General features: G+C 40.8%; 1 protein-coding gene across 1 annotated transcript in view; it reads left to right on the top strand.

Annotated features, from left to right (window-relative positions):
- LOC135209026 (eukaryotic translation initiation factor 2D-like) overlaps positions 1–25,107 on the top strand; it is a 247,724-nt gene that overhangs the window by 147,822 nt on the left and 74,795 nt on the right. The window contains exon 8 of the mRNA XM_064241561.1: positions 10,618–10,737. Coding sequence (XP_064097631.1) covers positions 10,618–10,737 — 120 coding nt within the window. The remainder of the gene's footprint in view (positions 1–10,617; positions 10,738–25,107) is intronic.

Consider the following 25,107-nt stretch of genomic DNA (forward strand, 5'->3'; position numbering starts at 1 on the left):
CCCGAGCGCCCAGAAATATTTGTGAAAATTCAAAAACTGTAGCTATGTTCTACATTTTAATTTCTAAAATCAATTTCACCATTGCCGGACACTGCTGAGAAGATAAATCATACCCATCTACAAGTTGAATAAATTAAATATTTATCACAAATATATTTAAAAAATAAGTATATACAAAAAAATGATTTATGAAAATATTTACAAAAAATACAAAATATGCTATATACACACAAAATTGAGGGAATCCTTCCTAAAACTATTATTTACAATATGCAACTGCCAGAAAAGGTGTCGGACCCATAGAGGTCAAAATGTAAAAAGAGGAAAAAAAGGGTGAGTTTTTTTGGCTGCCCCCCAAAAAAAGACAAAATTTCACACTTTTTTTTTTTTTTTTTGGTACCGGTAAATGAAATAGGAAGTGGCTAATGTTTTTATAGAATAAACACATATTATCCTAGAACGAAATTATGTAAAAAGATATGCACTAAGATGTAATTTACTGTTATATCAGAAATGTTATTCTCTCTCTCTCTCTCTCTCTCTCTCTCTCTCTCTCTCTCTCTCTCTCTCTCTCTCTCTCTCCAGTGTGTCATGATTTATTGACATAAACTCATGTAATCCGTCACCACAAAAGTCAGATAACATCCATGTCCAGAGAATACGGTCTGCTGGCCATTGTTGATGAAAAATGCAAAAAAAAAAGTGCAAAAACTGAGATATTGGCATTCAAAGGAAATTGGACCAAATAGAAATATAAGGCATCTCAGCCACAACCAATGGCAAGCATAATGTACACACACCATCTACCTACAGTTTCTAACAATATAAAACTATCCCAGAGTCAACAGTGTTAGACAGGAAATCACTACTTGATAACTTTGCCTTTGTATCTCACACATGTTCAAAACAAACTATTACTCAGAAAAGGGGAAAAGACAAATGCAAGGCACAAACGCAGGTTTCGACATGATTATAGTGTGTGTTCTGCTATTCTCTTGCAGGGAGATCACACCCAGATTCGAGATAGACGATGATTTATGGGAAAAAAAAAACATGTTTTTTTAAACACTCCTCGGGTCGTGCTCGACCCAGCTAACCTATCCAGGGTTAACCATCTTAGCCTAACCTAGCTAGTTTGAAACAACCTTAGCCACTTTTAGCCTACCCTAGGTAGTTGAGTTCTTAGTCTAGCAAGTGGTAGAGTTGTTAGCCTATCCTAGCTAGTTCAATACTACTTTAGCTATCCTATCCTAGCCTAAGTAGTTGAGCTCTTAGCATGGCAAGTGGTTGAGTTCTTAGTCTAGCATAGCCAAGCTTAGTTAGTTCGAACCTTCCTTCACATCTCAGCTTAGCCTAGTTAGTCTGAACCTAACTTTTCCATCTTAGTCTAGCCTAGCTAGGTTGGGTGAACTAGTTCAACCTTTCCCCAGTGACTTAGCCAAGCATAAGTGGTTAGGTTCTAGGCCTAGTTAAGCTTTCTCAAACATATCTCTCAATCTTATCCTTGCTGAGGTGTTGGAATTCTTAGCCTAGTCTAGCCTAGCTGGTTTAAGCTTATATTTATTGGACCTGCTCTTCGCTTGTTCTTCTGCTTCATGAATTCTGCAAGAAGATCTTCTGCATTCTTCAATAGTTTGAGATTAGGATAGGTTGGATTGGGTTCAATTCCTAGCTTATCCTACCTATTACGTATATCCAAGTAACCAGATCACTAATGTATCTCAATATCCTGGTGTTCTTGTCCCTGCAGTAGTTAAGATCCATCTTAGCTCTGCGCTGCATTGCTCTGGAACGTCACCATGGTGGTTCCTTAGTCAAAGTGGGTGTGGGGCATGTCCTATCATCATAGGATGTCTCCTCCAATGGGTAGCATACTGATCATATGTCATCATAAGTATCACCTCATAGAATGTCTCCTCTGTTGGAGGTGCACGTTTCCTTGGCAGCTCAGTCTTTTTTCCTTGTCTACAGTGCAATTACTCTAACATTGTACAAGTTGACAGTAGGATATTTAGAACGTATCTGCACTGAGCATTTTGTCATAGGACACCTCCTTGGGTTATCCTATCATCTCTTCTGTCTACTTGGTAAAAACCCATGTTAGACCTCTTCTCTTTGACAGGAGCCAAAGGTCTTTCTTGGTCCCAGCCATCTGGTAACATTGGGAGGTTGAACGATGGTTGTCCTGTATGCTCCATGCCCCTGAGGCCAGGAGGTCTTCAAGATGAGCACCCCATCCTTGGGAGGTGGCTCGTGAGTACAGGAACAATTCAGAGTGATGAATTAATGGCAACTCCCTTTCTCAAGCTCCCATGTCTTAGATTAACCCTAGTAGCTCCTTAGCCCCAAGCTGAGTGGCCAAGAGAGATCCCTCCCTAACACAATGTTATTCACCGGTTTCTTGTGGAGATGCCACCAATCACTATGACCTTCATCTCTTCATTTCTGGAGTGGTATCTATTTTGGGAGATCTTTCCTACAGAACAGTGACTCAGATATAAGGCTATTACTTCATAGGATCTTCGTCAGCCATGTGCTGCTGCATTTGGTGTTATCAAAAGGCTTTCTTTCCACTGAGAATTCCTGTTCAGTAGACAAGATCTGAATATTTTTTTGAAGAGAGGAGGTTCCTTCCGTTGATACTGTTGAGGTGCTACAGGACTAACTTGTGATAAGTTTATTTGGAGGATGCAGACCTCTTCACCCTCAGAATCCTTGGTGTGGTTCAAGAGCTTGGAGCGGTCTTGTTCACCTAGGGAACTCAGACCTCCTACTTGGGACCTTACTCTGGTACTGAGTATGGGATCTTAATGGAACATTACTTTGGTACTGAGTATTCTCTCTCATTCTCCTTTGAGCCCATACATCATTCTTCTCCAAGGAAACTGACTTTATAAGTAGTTTTCCTTCTGACCTTGGCTGCCTTGGAAGGGTTGGAAAGCTACAGGGTCCCATCAAGCACTTCATCGTTATCTGAATATCTTGTCTCCTAGAGGTTAGGTGATGTAGACCTCATGTTGACTCAGGCCAGGTCAAGAAAGAGGTGTCCTAGAACACCCTATTGGGTTTCTAATTGGGGTGTTTAGACAAGCTGACTCCTCATTATCAAATTTTACCACCGATTGGGTGCATGACACCAGGGGAATACATTCCTCCTTGGCCATTTAAGGTACCTTCTGTTCATAGGGTTTGAATGCTGGTTCATGAATGCTTCAAATGACATTCATTTTTTTTCTACATGGAGAATGTTGCCCACAAATCCATGGACACGTTTTTCCTTGGGTCCAGTGGTGGCTTTTCAACAAGTGTGACTCATCCAGTGCCTAGCAGAACAGTTTGTACCTACCCTAAGATGATTGTGTGGAGTAGGGAATGAGTGAGTTGATTGGCCTCTTTTCTTTCCCTTTTCTCCTTTCTTCATTCCTACAGGCAGTTTGAAGAATGCACACATCATACATTGGAATTGGCTTGATACAGGTGAGCATTGCAGCGATATTGTTACAGCACTTTTCATGATCCATGCAATATGCAAATCTGCTTCTCAGTAGCATAAACTCCTCTCTACAGCAAGGGGAGTGAAGGGTGGTTTCAAACCTGTTTCATGTGGCCTACATGGTTTGTTGACTGAACAGATATAGTTCTTTTGGACTTCCATGAATGCAATGAATCTGGTCACGTTTTATTGTATTTGAACCAAGTGGACTGGGTGTTAGATATCGACATATCTAACATCTCAAAGGTGTAGGTCCTCTTCTTTAGTACTAATGTCATATTCTAATAAGAATGATCGGGTGTGCCGAATCCTCAGTCGGTTCAGGATTCTCCTACCTTCCTCCAAGTATGAGTCTATCCTATTGTTAAGACCAAAGGTTTGTTCCTCCTATGAACAAATGGCAAATATTTTATTAATTTGTATTTTTCATAGCTAACAAACCTGAGGTTTTAGTATTGACTGCCCACTTCTAGCCACCCCTCTTACGCTTGATCCTGGGTTGGACAAAAGACATGCATCACTAGATTCAAGTGTAGTCTCTCGACTTGCTTCCACCTCAACTACACGTCGGATGCCAAATGCCACAGATTCCCTACATTTACAATCTTTGATTGTTTTTAACTGGTTTCCAGATGGTGCCAGAAGATTTATCCTGTTGTTAAGACCTCCGGTTTGTCAGCTATGAAAATTACAATTGTTCATACTCGAACAAACCTTCGGTCTTAATAATAGGACAATTTGGAAAGTAGGACTCAGGCTTGGTCGTCTTACACTCCTTCTTGCTTGGAAGCCTTAATGGGAGCTACTCAGGACCCCAAATCATCTCTTCAGCTTCCTTTGTCGGGGCTCGCTCAGTCGGTCTTGCAGAAGGTTAATGCCTCTGTTTCGGACCGGGACGGTTCGCTTTGCTCTAGGGGCTCTACCAAGCTACTACCCCCGCCTCTCACGAGACATAGGAAGTACTATGCTACGAGCTCTACTTTTTTGTTGTCGCTCCATCTTAACCCAGATGTCATTCGCCTGAAGCCGGGATTGACTTTGGAGCAGGTGAGGTCCGTGGCTCCGTCCTTGTCTCCACAAGATGCCTCAGCATTGGAATCTATGGCAGCCTCCATGTTGCAGACGGTTTCTTGGCTGGACTTCTGGTCTGTGGTTATTGCCAAGATAGCTTCTGACAGGTTCTCAAAATTCCTCTCCTCTCCTCTCTCTCTCTCAACTCTTAAATTCTCTCTCTCTCTCTCTCTCTCTCTCTCTCTCTCTCTCTCTCCTGTATTTTTTCATTGGATTTTCATTGAAATATCCATGGGAAGAGAGAGAGAAAACTTTGGTTTTTACATACAAGTCTAAGCAAAGTGTATGGATTCTGTAAGTGAAATAATGTTTCATTGATATCTTGCTGTTGTTTTTTATAAAAAAAATATGTATACTGTTTGAGAGAGAGAGAGAGAGAGAGAGAGAGAGAGGCATTTTGGTTTTTACGTCAAGTCTAAGTACAGTATAAATGGATCTTGTAAGTGAAATGAGCAGCGACATTGAAGCACAGTGTGGCTGGGGAGGAGAATTGAAGGGCACTATGGCTTGGACGAGAATGTTAATAATTGCCATGTAAATGAAATTTAGATTTTAAATATTTTTTTATAGTGATTGGAGAAACATCAGCAGTGATAAAATTATAAAATATTCACTTGTTTACTGTTAACCCTTGAACGCCGACTGGACGTATTTTACGTCGACATACAAAAGTTTTTTTAAAAATTCGCGGAAAAATACTTTTAGGCTTCCAGCCAAAAACTCATGAATCACACGCCTTGGGGGATGCTGGGAGTTCACGGATCAAGGTGTTGTTTTGTTTACAATCGTTAAGCAGGCACGCAAGCGCGAATTTCTTTCTTGCCGCACTAAAAAGTATCTGTGACACATCTCGGAAATTATTTCGTCATGACATAATTTTTGTACCATTTTAAATTAGCCGTTGCATGAAGTATTATATATGAAAATGTGTGCATTTTTATGTAGAATACAACAAAAAAATACTCATGATTGTAGCTTTTATCCGTTTTGAGATATTTTCATATAAATAACGATAAGTGCCAAAATTTCAACCTTCGGTCAATTTTGACTCTACCGAAATGGTAGAAAAACGCAATTGTAAGCTAAAAATCTTATATTTTAGTAATATTCAATCATTTACCTTCATTTTGCAACTAATTGGAAGTCTCTAGCACAATATTTCGATTTATGGTGAATTTATGAAAAAAATAACATTTTCTTTACGTCCGCGCGGTAACTCTTCCGAAAAAATCATTTGTGCGATTGTGCGGTAAATGTTTGCCACCATTTTTAAATTAGCCGTTTACATAAAGTTTTATATTATGAAAATGTTGCGCAATTTCATGTAAAGAAATACAAAAATAGAAATAATTGAAGGTTGTAGCTCTTCTCATTTTCGAAATATTTGCATATAAATCACAATAAATAAAAAAAAACCACGTTCGGTCAACTTTGACTACAGAAATGGTCGAAAAACGCAATTGTAAGCTAAAAATCTTACAGTCTAGTAATATTCAGTCATTTATCTTCATCTTGAAACAAATTCGAAGTCTCTAGCACAATATTTAGATTTATGGTGAATTAAAAAAAAAAACTTTCCTTCCCTCCGCGCGCTGATTCTCCGCCACAAATCTCCGAAATGCGTATGTCCCATTCTCGGAATATTTGCTCCGTTTCATATTAGGCATTTCATAGAGTTTTATATATGAAAATGTGCGAAATTTTATGTAGAATAAAACAAAAAATATTTGAAGGTTTTAGCTTTTCTAATTTCCGAAATAATTGCATGTAAAAAAAATATATAAAAAAATTCGACATTCGGTCAACTTTAACTCATCAGATATGGTCGAAAACTGCAATTGTAAGCTAATACTCTTACAGTATAGTAATATTCAATCATTTGTCTTCATTTGAAAGAAATTGGAAGTCTCTAGGACAATATTTAGATTTATGGTGAATTTTTGAAAAAAAATATTTATGTCCGCAAGTTACGAATTCATGCATTATTTTGTGATAATATTTTCTGTGTTGCTTTTATCGTTTTACAATGTGTTATATACCAAAATGATTGCAATTTAGTGTACATTACAACGAAAAAAAAATTAACTCGTTACCTTTAACCGTTTTGCGCATAGCGCGATTTGAATACAATTATATATGAAATTTTGTTTTTGCGCTATCATATATCACATTATTTATATATGATAATGATAATTTTTTTCATTTCTGATGGTTGCATACTAAACTTCAGGCAATGACAAAAAAAGGAGCCAAAAATGAACTCTTAATCTTGAAAACTAAGCGCGCTGTGATTTTTTGAAAAAAATATTTTTTCCGTTTCCGTGCTCACTCTGAGACCGCCTCGGCACATGGAAGACAATTTTTAATATACCCCTTCGGCGTTTAAGGGTTAAGTTATTCATAAATTTAGATTAAGAGGGGAGTTGCCATTTTTCCTGAGAACAATTTTAACACACAGGCACTTTCAGGTAAGAGTAGGTAATAGTACTCTGTCTGAAAGAAAATGCCAAGTAGAAGGAGTCCCGCAAGGTAGTATGCTCAGCGTTACTCTGTTTGCCCTGGCAATAAATGGCATATCTGCAGTTATTCCTCATGGTTTCCTTCATACAATTTTTGTGGATGATATTTCCACATCATTTTCTGGAGCAAGAATGTCCACAATTGAAAGAAAAACTTCAGTTGATCTGATAACCAAATGGGCAGATTTGAATGGCTTCAAGTTTTCAAACAGCAAAACTGTTGCTGTTCATTTCTGCCACATTCGTGGACTACATCCTGATCTTAATGTATATCTTGAAGGACAAAGAATCCCATATTTAGAAGAAACACAATTTTTAGGCTTAGGTTTTGACTGACGGTTGACATGGGCTTCACATCTTAAGATGCTGAAAGTTAAATGCTCGGAAATTTTAAATACCTTTAAAGTCCTTGTACACATCCTGGGGGGCTGATCGCATAACACTTTTTAGGTCGTACAAAGCACTATCTTGAGTTGTTGTATGGATGTGTAATATATTCTTCAGCCACTTCTAACCGCTTAAGAATTTTAGACACTGTGCACTACGTATACTGGCATTAGACTAGCCACAGGTGCTTTTAAGTCTTTGCCTTTTCCAAATCTGCTTGTTGATACTGGAGAACTGCCTCTGAAAATGTATTATCAGTCTTCTGTCATCAGATACTGTATAGGTTGCCAAGACTTCCAGGCTCTTTTGGATCTCAAACAGTGCTTAGAGAGAATTTCTTTGGCTACTATGATGCTCATCCTAAATCAGTGCAACCTTATGGATATAAAGCAAAACAACTGTTGAGTAGCCTAAATCTGACCAGTGGTGGAGGGTTCCCACAACCCCTCCCTGAAAGTTGCCTGTAGTCTCTTTCTGTCATTATTTTACAGGCTTGAAGAGAAATATGGCAGAAGAAGAAATTCAATCAAATTTCTTAGAACATTCAGAATGTCATCACAGTAGCAATTTTATATTCACAGATGGCTCCAAATCCAATACATTCTAATGGTTTTGATTGTAGAGGTGCATGTCCTCTAGAGGCATCAAATCTTACAGCAAAGCTGTATGGGATTTTAACTGCTGTTGAAAAAATAGCTACGATGGGAGATGCCAACTTTACCATTTTTAATGATGCAAAAAGCATTTTACAGGTTTTAGTACATTTTAATCCAACCAACCCATTAGTTTTAAAGATTCTAGAATGGCTTGTCATCATTGAGCATAGAGACATTAGAGTGGAATTGTGCTGTGTTCCAGCACGTGTTGGTGTGGCTGGAAATGAAGAGTGATTTCTGGCCCAATATCAGGCAATCTCTCTGTGATATTTGGCAACAGCGTTGGGACTCTTTAGATCAGAATTAAGATGAGAGAGATCAAAAGTGTTATATCTCCTTGGAAGTATAACTTTATGCCCCGAAGATGGGAAACTGCCCTCTGTCGTCTTTGCATTGGCCATACTCACTTAATACATGAGTTTTTAATGACAGGTAGAATATGCCAATGCTCTGATGGCTGCTTTGTCCCCTTGACTGTAAAGCATTTGCTGGTTGAATGACCCAGTTTTGGGAATTGAAGAATTCGATACCTTTCTGAAGCTTGGGGTGAGGATGACAGGTACATCCTTACCAAGATCCTTGGAGAGGATGTGATATATGATGCTGGTGGCATTTTTAAATATGTTAGAAGCTGGAGTTTTACATAAAATATAATTTTACTTCCTACAAGTTTTAATTATGTTTAATATAAATATACTGCACTATGTAATCTTAATTGACATCAGCGTTTTTTACCATAGTAGTCATGACGCCTGATAACAAATTATTCGTTCGTTCTTTGATGATGGTTGTTTATATGGTAAAAATAACTGAGGTTTGTTGTCCATGCCTAACTGAAAGTTTATGTTCTATTAACCTTTGGGCGAGTGATGACCTGTAAAACCAACGTAGAATTGGTCACAGACAAGGCAAGAGATTTCATCTATTCCTGTGTCTTTGGGGATTGGCTTTTGTTGGACGTAAATTAAGGATTTGGTTAAGGTATTTTGGTAGGTAAAAGCAAAAGGGTTAAGAGCTTCCATGTGTCTGTGTCAACGTCTTAATCCTGTCTAGATGTGGGATTTTTATTTTATTGTTGGGCATCTCTCTGGTCTTGTTTTGAGGGGGATGGTAGAAGTTATGTTCGCTTTATGGATCGTTTTCTCAAATATATGGTCAGGACGTTCTAATCTTTGAGAAAAATTAGCCTCCTATTCAGAACATTTCCCACTGGCCCTAGTTAAAATAATATAGATAGTTGAATTATGTATATCTAGTACATATTTTGTATTAAAAAAAAAAAAGTTATGGTAATAAGTAGTTGTCAAGGGGTAGAGGGAAGAGCCAGGCAGGAGTCTGTCTTAGGCTTAGGAGAAAAATCTCGACTCAGAGAGGCACTACTTTTGGCACTAGAGGCTGCCTTCCTAAGCCTATTCTTTGCAAGTTTATCAAGGTGAGACTCAAGCATCTTCCATCTACTATCATTCCGAACAATTAACTGCCCTCGAACATACCTCTCCTACACTAAGTGCACATGGTATGTGTATCATAACAAAGCTTAGTTAGTCGTCTTGTAGCCTTCACCACAATAGCAAAGACTGAAAGCGCTAGAATCTGACATAGCTAACTAAAAGAAAATAAGCTAATTGTAAAAAGCAAACTAAAACAGTCAACAGCTCAAGAAAATAAAGTTAGTACGTCACCAACTTCAGCAATAACAACCAGCAAATCATGAATCAGGAGGACTGAGAATGATGTGTTGTTGGTTTCATGGTATAAATAAGAAGGATGCCGTACAGCTACATTTGCTTCCACACTCCTGTTGCAGTGGACGAGGCCTGTCCACCTCTTTGCAACAGCTGCATTATCATGAACTTTGAATTTGGATGCTGTGCAAGCATAATCGTTAGCTAAGTAATTATATACTTGGTAAGTGTTATATAAAATCTAATTTTATAAAAATGCCATTTTTCAGTTATTTCTTATGGAAAATATTGATTCAGATTTTGACTGGATCGCATTTCATTGCCTCTTCTTGAATGGATTAGAACTGAAGTCCAAGGTTCTGCTGTAAATATGTTATGTATATATAATAATTAGTACTTAGATGGAACAAAACTGAAAATGTTAAGAGTCACGTTAAGTTTAATAGCACCAAAGAAAAATTGAATATATTTCACAAAAACATTAAACACAAACTATAACATATTTATGTAGACCTAAAATTTGGGCCAGAATATATGGACGACAATCACTGCTACGTACATCACACTTAGTTTGTATATTTTTTATAGATATTATAAGAAACGACAATAGACATCAAAAATACCAAGACAAAAAGGTAAAAATATATATGAACAAGATGGGTTTTTGTATGTATGCATTATTTGTGCCATCTGTCATTGAATAGAAATATATTTAATATATAATGTATATCACATTGAAATTTTGATCTTACATTGGTTTTTTTATTTGAAGTCTGTTCTTCATGTGTTTCACTTCATTTTTACAGTTCCTAAATGCAATGGCCAAGAACAACCTAATTTCAGTGAAAGAATTTCCAAAGGGCATTGAAAATATCACTTTTGTTAACTGGGAACATGAAGACATCAAAAGCTTTGTTGTTGACAAGGTAAGTGATAATATGTACTGAATTAAACAGCAGTTTCTGTTTGTATTTATGCAGAGGTGGCAGGCTTGAAAAGGCTTTAAGTTCTGTGGGAAAGGTTCTTTGGCAACTTGTGGATTGGGTGGCACCTATCCCACATGAACTGGGTAACTGATTATGAAAGGTGATGGTCTTTTGCCCTAATCTTAAAGAATACCTGACTGGGGTTGGCTTGACTATTGCCTTTTTAGACATCTCATGGGAGTCTTGTCAGTGATGTCATTCTAGTGAAATGTTATTGTAGCAGGTTTCATGATATTTGTACACCAAGAATGACTCTTATGTATGATAAGGCAGGGCTTTTCTTGTAAATAACTCATCTCCTTTAGGATGGATAGGTGTTGGCTGCCCTGTATTGTGTTGGTGATGCTTGTATCAGATATGAAAACTTGATATATATGGTGCTGGTTTTCATAATGCCTTCTGATAACACCTTGAATGTGGCACAAAATCTTTTTAGATGTGCATTGTGGTCATCCCAATATAAGTGCTGGGGCATCCGCAAACATGGCATCGGAACAGTTAGACCATGTTAGTTTTTTTGTAATGAATTATGAGCTTTATGGTATTGTTGTTGTTATAGGCAGTGATTTTGTGTTAAGTAGAATTCATAAATGCACAGTAGTACAGTTTGATAGGTGTATTATAAGGCATAGGGGTTATGTTAACCCTTAAACGCCGAAGCGGTATTTTAAAAATCGTCTCCCGTATGCCAGCAGCGTTCGCGAGTGAGCGCCGAAGCTGAAAAAATATTTTTTTCAAAAAATCATAGCACGCTTAGTTTTCAAGATTAAGAGTTCATTTTTGGCTCCTTTTTTTGTCATTGCCTGAAGTTTAGTATGCAACCATCAAAAATGAAAAAAATATCATTATCATATATAAATATTGAGCTATATGACAGCGCAAAAAAAAATTTCATATTTAATTGTATACAAATCATGCTGTGAGCAAAACCGTGAAAGCTAACGAGTTAATTTTGTTCGGTGTATTGTACACTAAATTGCGATCATTTTGGTATATAACACATTGTAAAACGATCAAGGCAACACAGAGAAAATATTATAAAAAAATTATGCATGAATTCGTAACGCGCGGACATAAAAAAAAGCTGTTTTAAAAAATTCACCATAAATTGAAATATAGTGCTAGAGACTTCTTGTTTGTTGCAAAATGAAGGTAATTGATTGAATATTACTAAATTGTAAGTGTTGTAGCTTACAATTGCAGTTTTCGACATTTCGGTTGAGTTAAAGTTGACCGCAGGACAAATTTTTTCTATATCGTTATTTATATGAAAATATTTCAAAACTGATAAAAACTACAACCATAGGTTGTTTTTTGTTGTATTCTACATGAAATTGCGCATATTTTCATATAATGTCTTCAGCCTGTGCGTAGTGTTATCGAGTCCTTTATAATTGAGTCTGCTCAAATGTCCAAGTGTTCACCAAGTGTTAAAGAGTCCACAGGGTCAGCAGTTAGTCTGCATGGTCGTCTGCGAGTCGGGACGAGGATCTGCAAGTTCCCTTAGTTTTCTGTGAGACAGCATAGTAGTCAGTGAATCTGCAAGTCCTACAACGCCCCTTTTTTCTCTTAAAATAGAAGACGAGATTCAGAATAGAGATGAACCAGACAATCCTGTCATCCACTCTCCAAGGGCATTTGTATGAAGACCTGGGTTATGAAGGAAGTATTTTTCCATGTCCCCGCCAGTGTTTTGATTTCTTGTTCTGGAATGTCATTCTTTTCCTGGAACACTGACTTCTTCAATTTCCTTTGAAGGAAACTGCGAGGGGTTTTTGACATTTGGAACAGGGAAATGCAGATGGACACATTTGTTTTATCCCCCTATCTCTGAATTAGGTCAAAGCTACAGTAGTAGCTGTGTAGTAATCTCGGTTCAAGATCTCAGTCCTTAAGCATATGGAGAAGAAAGCAAGGAAGCTCTCTCTCTCTCTCTCTCTCTCTCTCTCTCTCTCTCTCTCTCTCTCTCTCTCTCTCTCTCTCTCACCAGTACCAGTGTGAGGGGTTTTTGACATTTGGAACAGGGAAATGCAGATGGATTGTTTTATCCCCCTATCTCTGAATTAGGTCGAAGCTACAGTAGTAGCTGTGTAGTAATCTCGGTTCAAGATCTCGGTCCTTAAGCATATGGGAGAAGGCAGAAGCGCTCTCTCCCTCTCAATCCTTCTCTTCCGTCCTCTCTCTCTCTCTCTCTCGCTCTCTCTCTCCTCTCCCCTCTCTCTCTCTCTCTCTCTCTCTCTCTCTCTCTCTCACACCAGTACCAGTCAGGGGAGGACTCCCACAATGGGTAGATCAAAAAGAACTTCCAGTCTCTATTTTTTCAAGACACATTAGTTCTGTCAGTCACACTGAACTGTCAGAACCATGTTCTACCTACCAAGTGGACCTTGGATCCCCTGGTCTGGCAGAATTTATGGGATGGGCCAGTTATGGCCAGTGTGCCTCCTCAAGGAACTGTTGCCTTTCATTTTGAGTTAGGTCCCACCTAGACTTTTCTCTTGGCCCTGTCCTGGACCATGCATAGTGGCTCCTGAACCAGATATATACTCAGACAACCGCACTGCAAATGATAACACTAAAAGCAGACCACTCTTCTCTCAGACAGATTTAAAGACTGCCCAGGAGCTTGCTTGGAAGAGGTGAATTTTCCAAGACTTGCAAGATGCAGACTGTAGTTTTCTTGCTAAGTACTCTAATTTATGTAGGCAGTCTTTCATCCATGGTGTAATGGTTATAACTTCTCATCGTGCATTCCTCTTTACTTCAGTTAGCAGAACTCCTCCTATGCCTGAGGATTGCCAAGGGCAGGCTCTTTTTTCACCTTCAAGTGGCATAGAGCAAGGCTAGATTTAGTATGTAAACACAAAGGTCCAATTTTATCTTTGAACCAAGGTCTTAGCAACCTAATAAGTCTTTGAGACTTCTAAGGCATAGAGGAGTCGAGTCCATATACGTATACGTATGTATTGGAATCTGGACATAGCTCTAGAGTGGTTAATGGGGCCCTGTATAAAGCCTCTCTTCCATGTCTCTCAGCTTAACTAGAAACTCTGTTCCTTGTAACCTTAGAAAATGCCAAAAGAGTTAGTGAGCTTCAGACTATATAGGCAAGCAAGCAGATTCTGCTAAGACAGATTTTTAACAGGAGCCATGCTTTCTCCCCTAGTGATTGTTGAACATCCCTGGTTCTGGGAGAATCCGTGAAATATCTAGTAGGAGCTTTCAGTTTTATCTGAGAAAGCTTTATAATCAGATGACCATCCATACCTAGAGTGTCCAGACAAGATCCTGTCTCGCCTTCTGTCTGTGAACGTATTGTCCTTCATCGCCAGTAAACTTTATTTTTGAGTACCTAATAGGGAACGCTAAGATGCCAGAATTACTTCCACCTCTTTGGCTTTCAGGCGCATTATATCACTTCCTTTTGGCGATCGGCCCACTGAAAGTGTCATAGGTCTTCACTTCTAAAGTTTTCTTGGAGTCAAAACAATGTGTGAAAATTTTGCAGTACATACTATATACCTTGGGATCATTATTAGTAATTGACATGACACTGAGGATAAAATGGTACTGTGTCCCGGGCAAGTGCATTTGATGATGCTTTGCCAGCCAACAGAATTCTCCTTAGTTGCAAACCTCCCACTTAAGTAGAGGTGATCCATGGCTCTACTGTACAGCCACTAAAGTTAAGAGGGGCACCAACTAGAGGCAGGATTCTTTTGCAATGGCTCTCTTAACTGATAAGGAAATGACAAGCATTGTTTTCCATTGCTAACAGCTTTTTTCTATTTCAAGTTCATTACATATTTTAATGTTTTGGAATGGAGTATGTCCATGTATCCCACCTCCTTGCAATGTAGGATTCAGCTATGTAATTACGGGGTGAGTTAGTAGTAGTACATATATGAAAATGTTATTTTCATAATAAAATTAAGTTTCATATTTACTACTTACCAAGTAATTACAGAATCAGAACCCACCCTCCTCCCCTCTGATGGCTATAACAGCATAGCCCTTACGCCGAAGCGGTATTTTAAAAATTGTCTCCTGTGTGCCGTCAGCATTCGTGAGTGAGCGCCGAAGCGGAAAAAATGTTTTTTTTTTAATCATAGCATGCTTAGTTTTCAAGATTAAGAGTTCATTTTTGGCTCCTTTTTTTTGTCATTGCCTGAAGTTTAGTATGCAACCATCAGAAATGAAAAAAAATATTATCATATATAAATATTGTGATATATGACAACGCGAAAAAAAATCATATAATTGTATACAAATTGCGCTGTGAGCAAAACGGTTAAAACTAGCTAGTTCATTTTTTTTCGTTGTATTTTACACTAAATTGCGATAATTTTGGTATACAACACATTGTAAAACGATCAAGGCAACTCAGAGAAAATATTATCACAAAATGATGCATGAATTCGTAACGCGCGGACATAAAAAAAAGCAGTTTTCAAAAATTCACCATAAATCGAAAAATTGTGCTAGAGACTTCCCGTTTGTTACAAAATGAAGGTAATTGATTGAATATTACTAGACTGTAAGTGTTGTAGCTTCCAATTGCAGTTTTTGACCATTTCGGTCGAGTTACACTTAGACCAAGGACAAATTTTTTCTATTTATCGTTATTTATATGAAAATATTTCAAAACTGATAAAAGCTACAACCATAGGTTGTTTTTTGTTGTATTCTACATAAAATTACGCACATTTTCATATATAAAACTTTATGTAACGGCTAATTTAAAATGGTGTAAACATTACGACAATCGGACAAAAATTTCAGATTTTTTCGGAAGAGTTACCGTGCGGACATAAGGAAAAAGTTTATTTCATAAATTCCCCATAATTCGAAATATTGTGTTAGAGACTTCCAATTTGTTGCAAAATAAAGGTTAATGATTGAATATTACTAGAATGTAATAGTTTTAGCTTACAATTGCGTTTTTCGACCATTTCGGTCGAGTCAAAGTTGACCGAAGGTTGAAATTTTGGCACTTATCGTTATTTATATGAAAATATTTCAAAACTGATAAAAACTACAACCATGGGTTGCTTATTGTTGTATTCTACATGAAATTGTGCACATTTTTATATATAAAACTTTATGTAACGGCTAATTTAAAAGGGTGCAAACATTACGACAATCGGACAAAAAAATTTCTGATTGTTTTCGGAAGAGTTACCGCGTGGACATAAGGACAAAATTTTTTTTTTTCATAAATTCACCATAAATCGAAATATTGTGTTAGAGACTTCCAATTTGTTGCAAAATAAAGGTAAATGATTGAATATTACTAGAATGTAAGAGTTTTACCTTACAATCGCATTTTCTTACCATTTGGGTCGAGTCAAAGTTGACCGAAGGTTGATATTTTGGCACTTATCGTTATTTATATAAAAATATTTCAAAACTGATAAAAGCTACAACCATGAGTTGTTTTTAGTTGTATTCTACATGAAATTGCACACATTTTCATATATAATACTCCATACGAGAAATTAATATTGGTCAACAGCTGGCAAATGTTCATATTTTGGCAAAGAGAAATATATAAAATACATTTATACAGCATTTTTGTTCTCTATAAATGTGCAGGATAATGAAAAAATGTGTTAAATCTGCAGATGTGCCAGCAGATCATTCCAGAGTTTATTCTGTTATTCTGATTTTATCAGCAGATGGATTCTGGATACTTTGGAGTTTCTTTTGTTGATGTGACCTTTTGTCAAGAATCTGGAGAAGAGGGGTGTGTGTGAAGGATATAGGGGGCTAGTGTTGTGGTTGAGGCAACACTGAATTCTCATTGGTCTCACTAGGGGAATATCGTCCCTGAGTGAAGCCTTCTCTCAGCACCAATGTTGCGCACTTTCCCACGTGCGAGCATTGGGTGTGTGGGAGAGAGGTTAGTGGTACTGGAAGGATCCCTGTCCATAGGTGAACATTCTTTATTGGTTCACTCGCTAGGGATGCCGGCGGCATCGCCTCTCATGCTGATGTTGGGAGAAAGAAGTTCTGCAAGGTGATGCTAGACTGGTCTTTCTCCTGATGTGTAGGGCTTCCAGGAGCCCCAGGTGGCGTTGGTCGGTCATATGGTCAATTATTTCTATGTTAGGGATAATGTCACCTCTTTATTGGAGGAGTGCATGATAATCATACCAATGTAGTGCTGGGACATTTTTATTTGTAGACCACGTAGGTTCTCTTCAAGGAATCCTGTATTTAGATTACTGTAGCCACATGCTTTACATACAGAACTACTTATTTTATTCCAGATCACGCTTACATTTATTGGATATGATTAACAGCAACAGATCATTATGCTGTATGTATACTGTACACTACTAGCATATTTTCTAGACTCATAATCATGTCACTGGGTAAAGATGTAAAGCAATAAAGTACCAAGGATGTTATCCTTTTGATACCCTTAGAATCACCATATTAGATAGGTGTAGGTTGAAAGCAAACCACAGATTACTCTTTCTTATTAGGTTTGTTATTTAAAAGCTTCAGAAGAAAATTTATATAGTTACGAGAATGTCATTCTCACTGTCGTTGTGCTGTAATGGTCTTTTGAATCTAATCAAATGTAGTAGAGACAGTTGTTAGGAAAATTAAAACCAGAATAATGAAATAATTGCACTGAATTTATATTTTTTCATGCTTTTGATTAACTTGACTTCTGCATCTGTCTGTCTGTGTCTGCTTAGGTCAAAACTTGTAACTCGGTTTTCAACCTGTTCCCTTCATCCGATGGACATGAAATTTTGCATGGTTACTCAATTCTGGTGACATGATAAGTAGGTCAGCAGTGACTCCTAGCGACCCTACAGTAATTCATATGAAACTCTTGGATATTTCATACCTTCTTTGGCTCGGTAGAATAAGTTAATAATGATACAGATTTTTCAAACCTTTTTTGGCTTGGCAGGATATCATGTTCAGTTAACTACAGTCATAAATTGGTTACAATTTCTGTCAAAACTTGAAAGTATAAAATGAAAAAATATAAATTTTCTAATACTTTTATTAAAATGCACTAAAAAGTAAGAAATAACTTTCTGGGCTCAGCCCATGTCGCTACGTGAAATGTCCCTTTAGCACACATTTCTAAGGTAAATTATTGCTAACATACCAGAGAAAAAAGCTAAAATGGAAATGTCAGAATATTCTGACTCGCTCACCTTATATAAAAGGTGTCGGTATGGTTTCTGGGGCGAGTGAAACCACTACCACGGGTCTCTTACCATTTAGATTCATCCCTCTTCGAAATCCCTCTACCAGAGAGGGCTGATGTAAGACCTGCTCCCAGCTACGACTACTACTAGCGCCCCCAACGCTACCACCAGCGCCTCTACCGGACATCCTTTTCGTTAGCACCATCCAGTTCGCAAGTGTTTTTCTCGATCTGTGTTTTTGTGCTTTCTTTCTGGATTTATATCACCATGGAACGTCAAGCCATCGCTGCATCTAAGTTAAATACTGCTAGAAGTGTTTCACATGTTTTTAGCCGGTCAGATGCATGTTTAACCATTTTTATTTAGGTTATAAAGACGGCGTCCCCGACGGCTTTGTTACCAAGTCACCTTGCGCGGCTCGCTCCACGTGTTTCATTATTTTGTGCTTCTTCAGTCCCCTATACCGATGGCGCTCGAATATTTTAGCAGTACATGCTTTCCATTGTGATTTTGAAGTTTTGACGTATTATTTTTATGCATATCTTTACACGGGGGTTTCCTTGAGCTCTCACGAGCTCGTAGCCTACATCGCTCCTTAGCTCAGAGTTCATGCATGCATGTTCCTTTGTATTTAGGTCTGTGATAGGCTCCTTTAGGACGTACGTCCTTCCTTTTAGTCCTGACCACCCTGGCCACCGCCCTACGTTCCTACGTATCAGCCTAGGCCAGCTCCTTGAGTCGCTAGTCGTCCTCCCTTCTTGGTTGGCCCGGTCTAGTTTCTCCAGGACTATGCTTTCTCTTATCCTAATATTTTTCTTCTTCTCCCCCCCGTGTTCTGTTAGGATGTTTTTGTATTCATGCCTTTGAGACGGTTAGAGGTAGCCTAGGCCACCTCAGACCTTGGTTTGTCTTACCGCGTGGCTCACACCACATCCGCGACGAGGCCGGGCGATCGCCATGAGCCACCCTGCGTCAGTTCCCCACGCTTCCTCCCCCCTCTGGGGGGGGAGACCTGCTCGTTCCCATTGTCTCTGGCAACCATCTGAGCTCCCTCCCTTCTTCCCCCTTCTCCATGGGAGGGGATACGGGAGTTAGTAGGGGGGACACCCGACGCTGGCTCGGCTCACACCGCTCTCACCCTTCGGTACTGGGGGGGTTCCTCTGTGCGGTCGAGTCTCGGCTGGCCACCAGGCTCGGCTGTGCTCGGATCTCCTCGGTTTCTGAGCCGAGCTCTCTCTCACCCCGAGTCACCATCCCTCCCGCTCCGTCGGCTTGGGGCTCCGGCTCTGCCAGGCCCCAAGTTTGGTGACTGTAGAAGAGCTCCGCCATGTATATTTTACTGTTGCATGTTTACTTTTATTTTATTTATTGATTGTATACATCCTTTATGTTTGCTAAGTCGGCGGAGACCCCGCTCACCACCCGGGTTCACCACCTACTTATTTTGATGCTTTTTTACGGTGGAGTCATCCTCCCCGCCATAAATGCTGGTCCCCTCCTGCTCCTCCCCCGCCGTTCTCGTACTCCTCGTTCCGGCGTATTGATTAGGTAACTCGGTTTCGGTGATTTTTCGTCTTCCGGCAACACCGGAGACGCACTGACTCTAGTTTTACCAACTCTATCGGACACCCACCACTTTACACGGCAGGAGAGCAAGTAGAGACCAAGCTTTAAACTATCAAGTAACTCCGGTGTACTCCGGTGTTATGATATATCACTTCTTGGACTTAGTCCAACGAGTTAGTGTTGATATTCATGTATCTTTTCACTTACAGGCCACCCACTGCTAGGAGTCAGGCTGTAACGCTGTCCTCCAGGACCCCTGTGGGCACGTGGTCTGCCGGACCCATGCTACCTGCGCCATCCGTTTTGGGGAGCTAGCTGTCTGGCACCATGAGAGCTGCACAATTTGCTATGAATTGGTGGACCAGGTCTCCTCCGGAGTAAGTACATCGCCGGATACCAGGTTTTCTCATATATAATTTTGGCCTATATATACAGATCCTTCTGAGTGATATATCATTGCAGTTAATAGCATAAGTTAATCCTAAGTAGCTTAAGTATTTATACTGACCCTCTCTTTCAGACTGCTCAAGCAGTCAGGGACGCCGCCCAAACTACCCTGAAGGCCTGGGTCGGTGGATTCGGCCGAAACGTTATCAAGGGGCAGCTTTATATCCTAGATAAGAAGTTGGCTGCTCTTTTCTTCCCCGGCTGCAAGTCGACTTCATTCATCGACCCAGAAGCGGCGGCCCCTTACATCGCCGCCATCCAGGAGCAAGTTGCCCAAGCTGTGGAGGAGCCGGGCAGTCAAGAAGTTATGCAAGAAGTAGCGGCTCTCAATTTGGACCTCGAGCCCATGGCGGTAGAGGCAGCAGGTAGGAGGTTGAGTGAGGCAGGTTTGGTAGGGGCTCAAGGTTTACCCTTGAGCCATTCTATATCTTCTTCCCCTGTTCCTTCTTCTTCTTCCTTCTTCTTCTTCCTTCCAGGGATTCTCTGAGGATGGGCAATCGGTTAGACCGAAGTCCACCCAGGCGATCCCTAAAGTTAAAGGGAAGCGTGAGGTAAAAATGCTTCATAAGACTCTGTCCAAGAAGTCTGGTTCGGGTGGCTCTCAGAAATCTCCGGCTCACCATCCCGGAGGAGAAAAACCCAAGACTTCTTCATATTCAGAAGGGTCCAGAGGAAAGTCTTCTAGGGACAAGGCTCAGCTCCTACCCAAACCTGAGCCTTCAACCTCAACAGGAGCACGTCCTAAGATTCCCAGGGAGAAGCAGGAACCTACTCCCTTTGACTCAGACTCATTTACTGCAAACATTATGCAGCAAATGGTTAGTCTGGTAGGGAACTTGGTTCAGAACAAGTTCCAAGAGATGCTTTCCCACATCTCTTCTTCCTTTGAGGAGTCAGGCCAGTCAATCTGGGCCATCTTGGAAAGGCTGGCCAACCAGGAGAACCTCATAGCAGGTCTCCGTGAAGACCCTACAACAGGTCTTGCACAGCCTGGTATGGCAGCCCAAGCCATGCCGGACTACAATATTCTCCCTCCTTACACGGCGAGCAATCCCTGGAGGATATCGTCAAGGACGGGATGCTGACGTTGGCGGACTGTGGAACTCGAAGGCTTGAGGACTTCGAGTTCCACCCAGCAAATCTGCAGCCCCCCTTCATCGGTTATGCCCGCCTTACGGAGGCAGCCATGAGGAGAGAAGATAAGATCCCTAAAGAAACAGTAATCTTCAGCAGGGATCAAGCCCAACGAGACTGGCTAAGAAGCCTAGACGATTGGGACTGTGTAAATACCAGGATCCAAGCGTTTAAGAGCACTTTCACCATGTTCGTAGTGGCCGGAGAAACACCCATCCCGTTCACTAAGAAGGTGGCGGAGCTGACCATGCAGGCCGCTATGAGGGACGAGCCGATGCCGCAGCTCTGGGAAACAGAGCCCACATTACTCCTCCTCCCTGGTATGGAAGATCTATGGGCAGATCTCCCGGCCACCTTTTTGGTCGGGAAATTGAAACCAGACTGTGCCATCACTCAGTTTAGTGAGCGGTTACCTAGACTTCCAGACAGTCTCATTCAGACCGAATTCAATGCCCGAACGAGACTATCCAGATCCCTCAATACTCTGGTCATGACATAGGTTTCAGCCGTTACATATGGTGACGAACCTTTGTTTAAACTGATAGCCAAATCACATTTGCACACAGTACAATATGATTTGTACGACTTCATCGTGGCAAGGCATAACTGCAGGAAACATGTCCTGCAAGAAGCCACCATCTGTCACGAGCCAAATAAATTACTGGCTGCTTCGATCTCGGGTGCTGAGCTTTTCCCAGAATCGATTGTAAATTCAGTGCAGTGTGAGGCTACAAGGCTCAACCAGAGTCTTAAAGTTCGCTGGGGACTATCCAGCAAAAGGAAACCTGAGTCGACTTCTTCATCCAAGAAGGCAAAGAAGCCTAGGAAATTCCAGCCTTTCCAGGCTCCCCAGCAACAGCCAATGGTTCAGGCGGTTCCGGTCTTTCAGGTGCCGCAACCATCTACATCAAAGGCACAGCCTCAGCAACAGTTTCTGCTGCTGACGTCTCCTCAGAGTCAAGCCTCCATCTCCTACGCTGTCTCCCCGGCCTTCAACCCAGTATTTGAAGGCCAGTCGTTTCAACCTTTCAACAGGTTCGGCAGGGGTAGCAGGGCTAGAGGTGCTTTTCGCCAGAGAGGCGGCGGAAGAGCATCCAGCCGGGGTAAGCACTTACGAGGAGGGTGCAAGACACGCCCTTCCCCAAGCCAGTGAGAACCCTCAGGTAGGAGGGAGACTGTTCCTCTTTCGTCACAGATGGAGGTTCAGCAGCTGGGCATAGAGTATTGTGTCCAAAGGCCTAGGATGGAGCTGGACCAAAGGCCCTCCTCCATCCAAAATCTTCTATAAACAACCGACAGTGGAATTGATAGAGTATGCCCAAGAACTCCTTCAGAAAGGAGTAGTGTCAAGATTCAAGCACTTAAAGTTTCAAGGTCGCTTGTTCAGCGTGCCAAAGAAAGGCTCAAACAAACGAAGAATAATTCTAGACTTGTCTCGTCTAAACTTATTCATTCGTTGCGACAAGTTCAGAATGCTGACTATCTCGCAGGTGCGGACCTTACTACCCCGTGGGGCCGTCACCACCTCTATCGATCTTACAGACGCATACTATCATGTTCCAGTAGCAAGACACTTCCGCCCGTTCCTAGGTTTCAGACTAGGGAACCAGGCATTCTCCTTCAAGGTATGTAATGCCTTTTGGGCTCAATGTAGCCCCCAGGATTTTCACGAAATTAGTGGAGACAGTGGTTCAAGAACTCAGGTCCCAAGGAATAATGTTAGTTGCGTATCTGGACGATTGACTCGTTTGGGCCTCAAACATCGAAGAATGCCACAAAGCAACGGTCAAAGTAATGAAGTTTTTGGAACACTTAGGATTTCAGATAAACAAGACCAAGTCCAGGTTGACGCCGGACTCTCGCTTTCATTGGCAGGGCATTCAGTGGGACTTGAACTCACACACACTATCAATTCCGTCGTTGAAGAGAAGAGAAATAGCCAAAGCAACCAGACAATTTCTCAAGTGCAAGCAAACGTCTCGGAGGAGCCAGGAAAGGATCCTGGGCTCTACAATTTGCCTCAGTAACGGACGTTCTGCTAAAAGCAAAACTCAAAGACATAAACCGCGTCTGGCGCTCAAGGGCAAACAACAGATCCCGGGACAAGCTGTCTGCTATCCCGGCGATACTACGCAAGCGCCTCTGCCCCTGGGCGGAGGTCAAGAATTTGTCGAAGTCAATTCCTCTTCAGTTCCCTCTGCCCGCATTAGTTATCCACACGGATGCTTCACTAAGCGGCTGGGGAGGGTACTCTCAGTACAAGAAAGTACAGGGGACTTGGTCCCTTCCATTCCGCCAGCTCCATATCAACGTACTGGAAGCTATGGCAGTATTCCTCACCCTGAAAAGACTAAGACTTCAACCAGCTAAGAGATTTCACATCAAACTGGTGTTAGACAGTGCAGTAGTAGTACACTGCATCAATAGGGGAGGCTCCAAGTCCAGCCATGTGAACCATGTCATGATAGCCATATTCTCTCTGGCAGCCAAGAACAAATGGCACCTGTCCGCCACACACCTAGCGGGAGTAAAGAATGTGATAGCAGATGCGCTATCTCGCTCAGTCCCACTAGAGTCGGAGTGGTCCCTGGACAAACAGTCATTCAATTGCATCTGTCAACAGGTTCCAGGGCTCCAGGTGGATCTTTTCGCCACGGAGTTAAATCACAAACTTCCTTGCTATGTGGCTCCCAACCTGGACCCGCTGGCTTATGCCACGGACGCCATGGCTATACGTAGACTGGAATCAATGGAAGAAGATTTACATCTTTCCTCCAGTGAATGTTCTTCTGAAGGTTCTGAACAAACTCAGGACCTTCAAGGGACGATTTGCTCTAGTAGCCCCCAATTGGCCCAAGAGCAACTGGTTCCCACTTCTATTGGAATTGGGACTCCGACCTCAACGGATTCCCAATCCCAAACTATCCCAACTAGTACAAATGAAGACTGTGTTCGCTTCCTCAGGAATTCTGAAAACCCTAACTTTATGGACTTCATGAAGTTTGCGGCAAAAAGGGATGCTGATATCGATCCTCAAAACATCCTATTCTTAGAATCAGATAAACGAGAGTCGACCCTTCGTCAATATGACTCAGCAGTTAAAAAACTAGCTATTCTTCTGAGGAAGACCAAATCTCATACCATGACAACCAACCTGGCCATTTCCTTCTTTAGATCATTATTTGAAAAAGGTTTAGCAGCTAGTACTATTACTACTATTAAATCAGCTTTAAAGAAAATCTTTCAGTTTGGTTTCAAAATAGATCTAACACTCTTATTTTTCATCTATCCCTAGAGCCTGTGCTAGGCTTAGACCATCAGAGAGGCCTAAGTCTGTGTCATGGTTCTTAAATGATGTTCTCAATCTGGCCTCAGATACTGATAATGATTCATGTGACTTTTTACCCCTCCTGAGGAAAACATTATTTCTTTTAAGTCTAGCCTCAGGAGCCAGGGTATCTGAACTGTCGGCTCTATCTAGAGACTCAGGTCATATAGAATTTCTTCCTTCAGGAGAAGTATTACTTTCTCCAGATCGTCAGTTTTTAGCTAAAAATGAGGATCCACTGGTGAGGTGGGCCCCTTGGAAGACTCTCCTACTTCTTCAATACCCTTCCTTATGTCCAGTTACTGCCCTAAGAGCATATCTTACTAGAACGGCCATAAGATCTTCAGGCCCTTTATTCATGAGGAAAAAGGGTGGCACCATTTCCTTAAAAGGAATTAGGCAGTAAATATTATTTTTGTACATGAACTTTCCTGTCAGATATATACTTAGCTTACGTCTCTGACGTCACGACAGAATTCAAAACTTGCGGCACACGCGACAGGTAGGTCAGGCGCTCTACCTTACCCGCCACTGGGTGGCGGGTGTATGAACCAATCCCACTTTCTAGTCAGATTTTCTCTGTCGCCGGTCCTGACAACACCTGTTGTTAGGTCCTTACGATAGTTTGATTCGTTTCTCGTTGCCTGGATTCTTTTC

The sequence above is a fragment of the Macrobrachium nipponense genome, chromosome 37 (genome assembly GCF_015104395.2).
Source record: "Macrobrachium nipponense isolate FS-2020 chromosome 37, ASM1510439v2, whole genome shotgun sequence".
Classification (NCBI taxonomy): Eukaryota; Metazoa; Arthropoda; class Malacostraca; order Decapoda; family Palaemonidae; genus Macrobrachium; species Macrobrachium nipponense.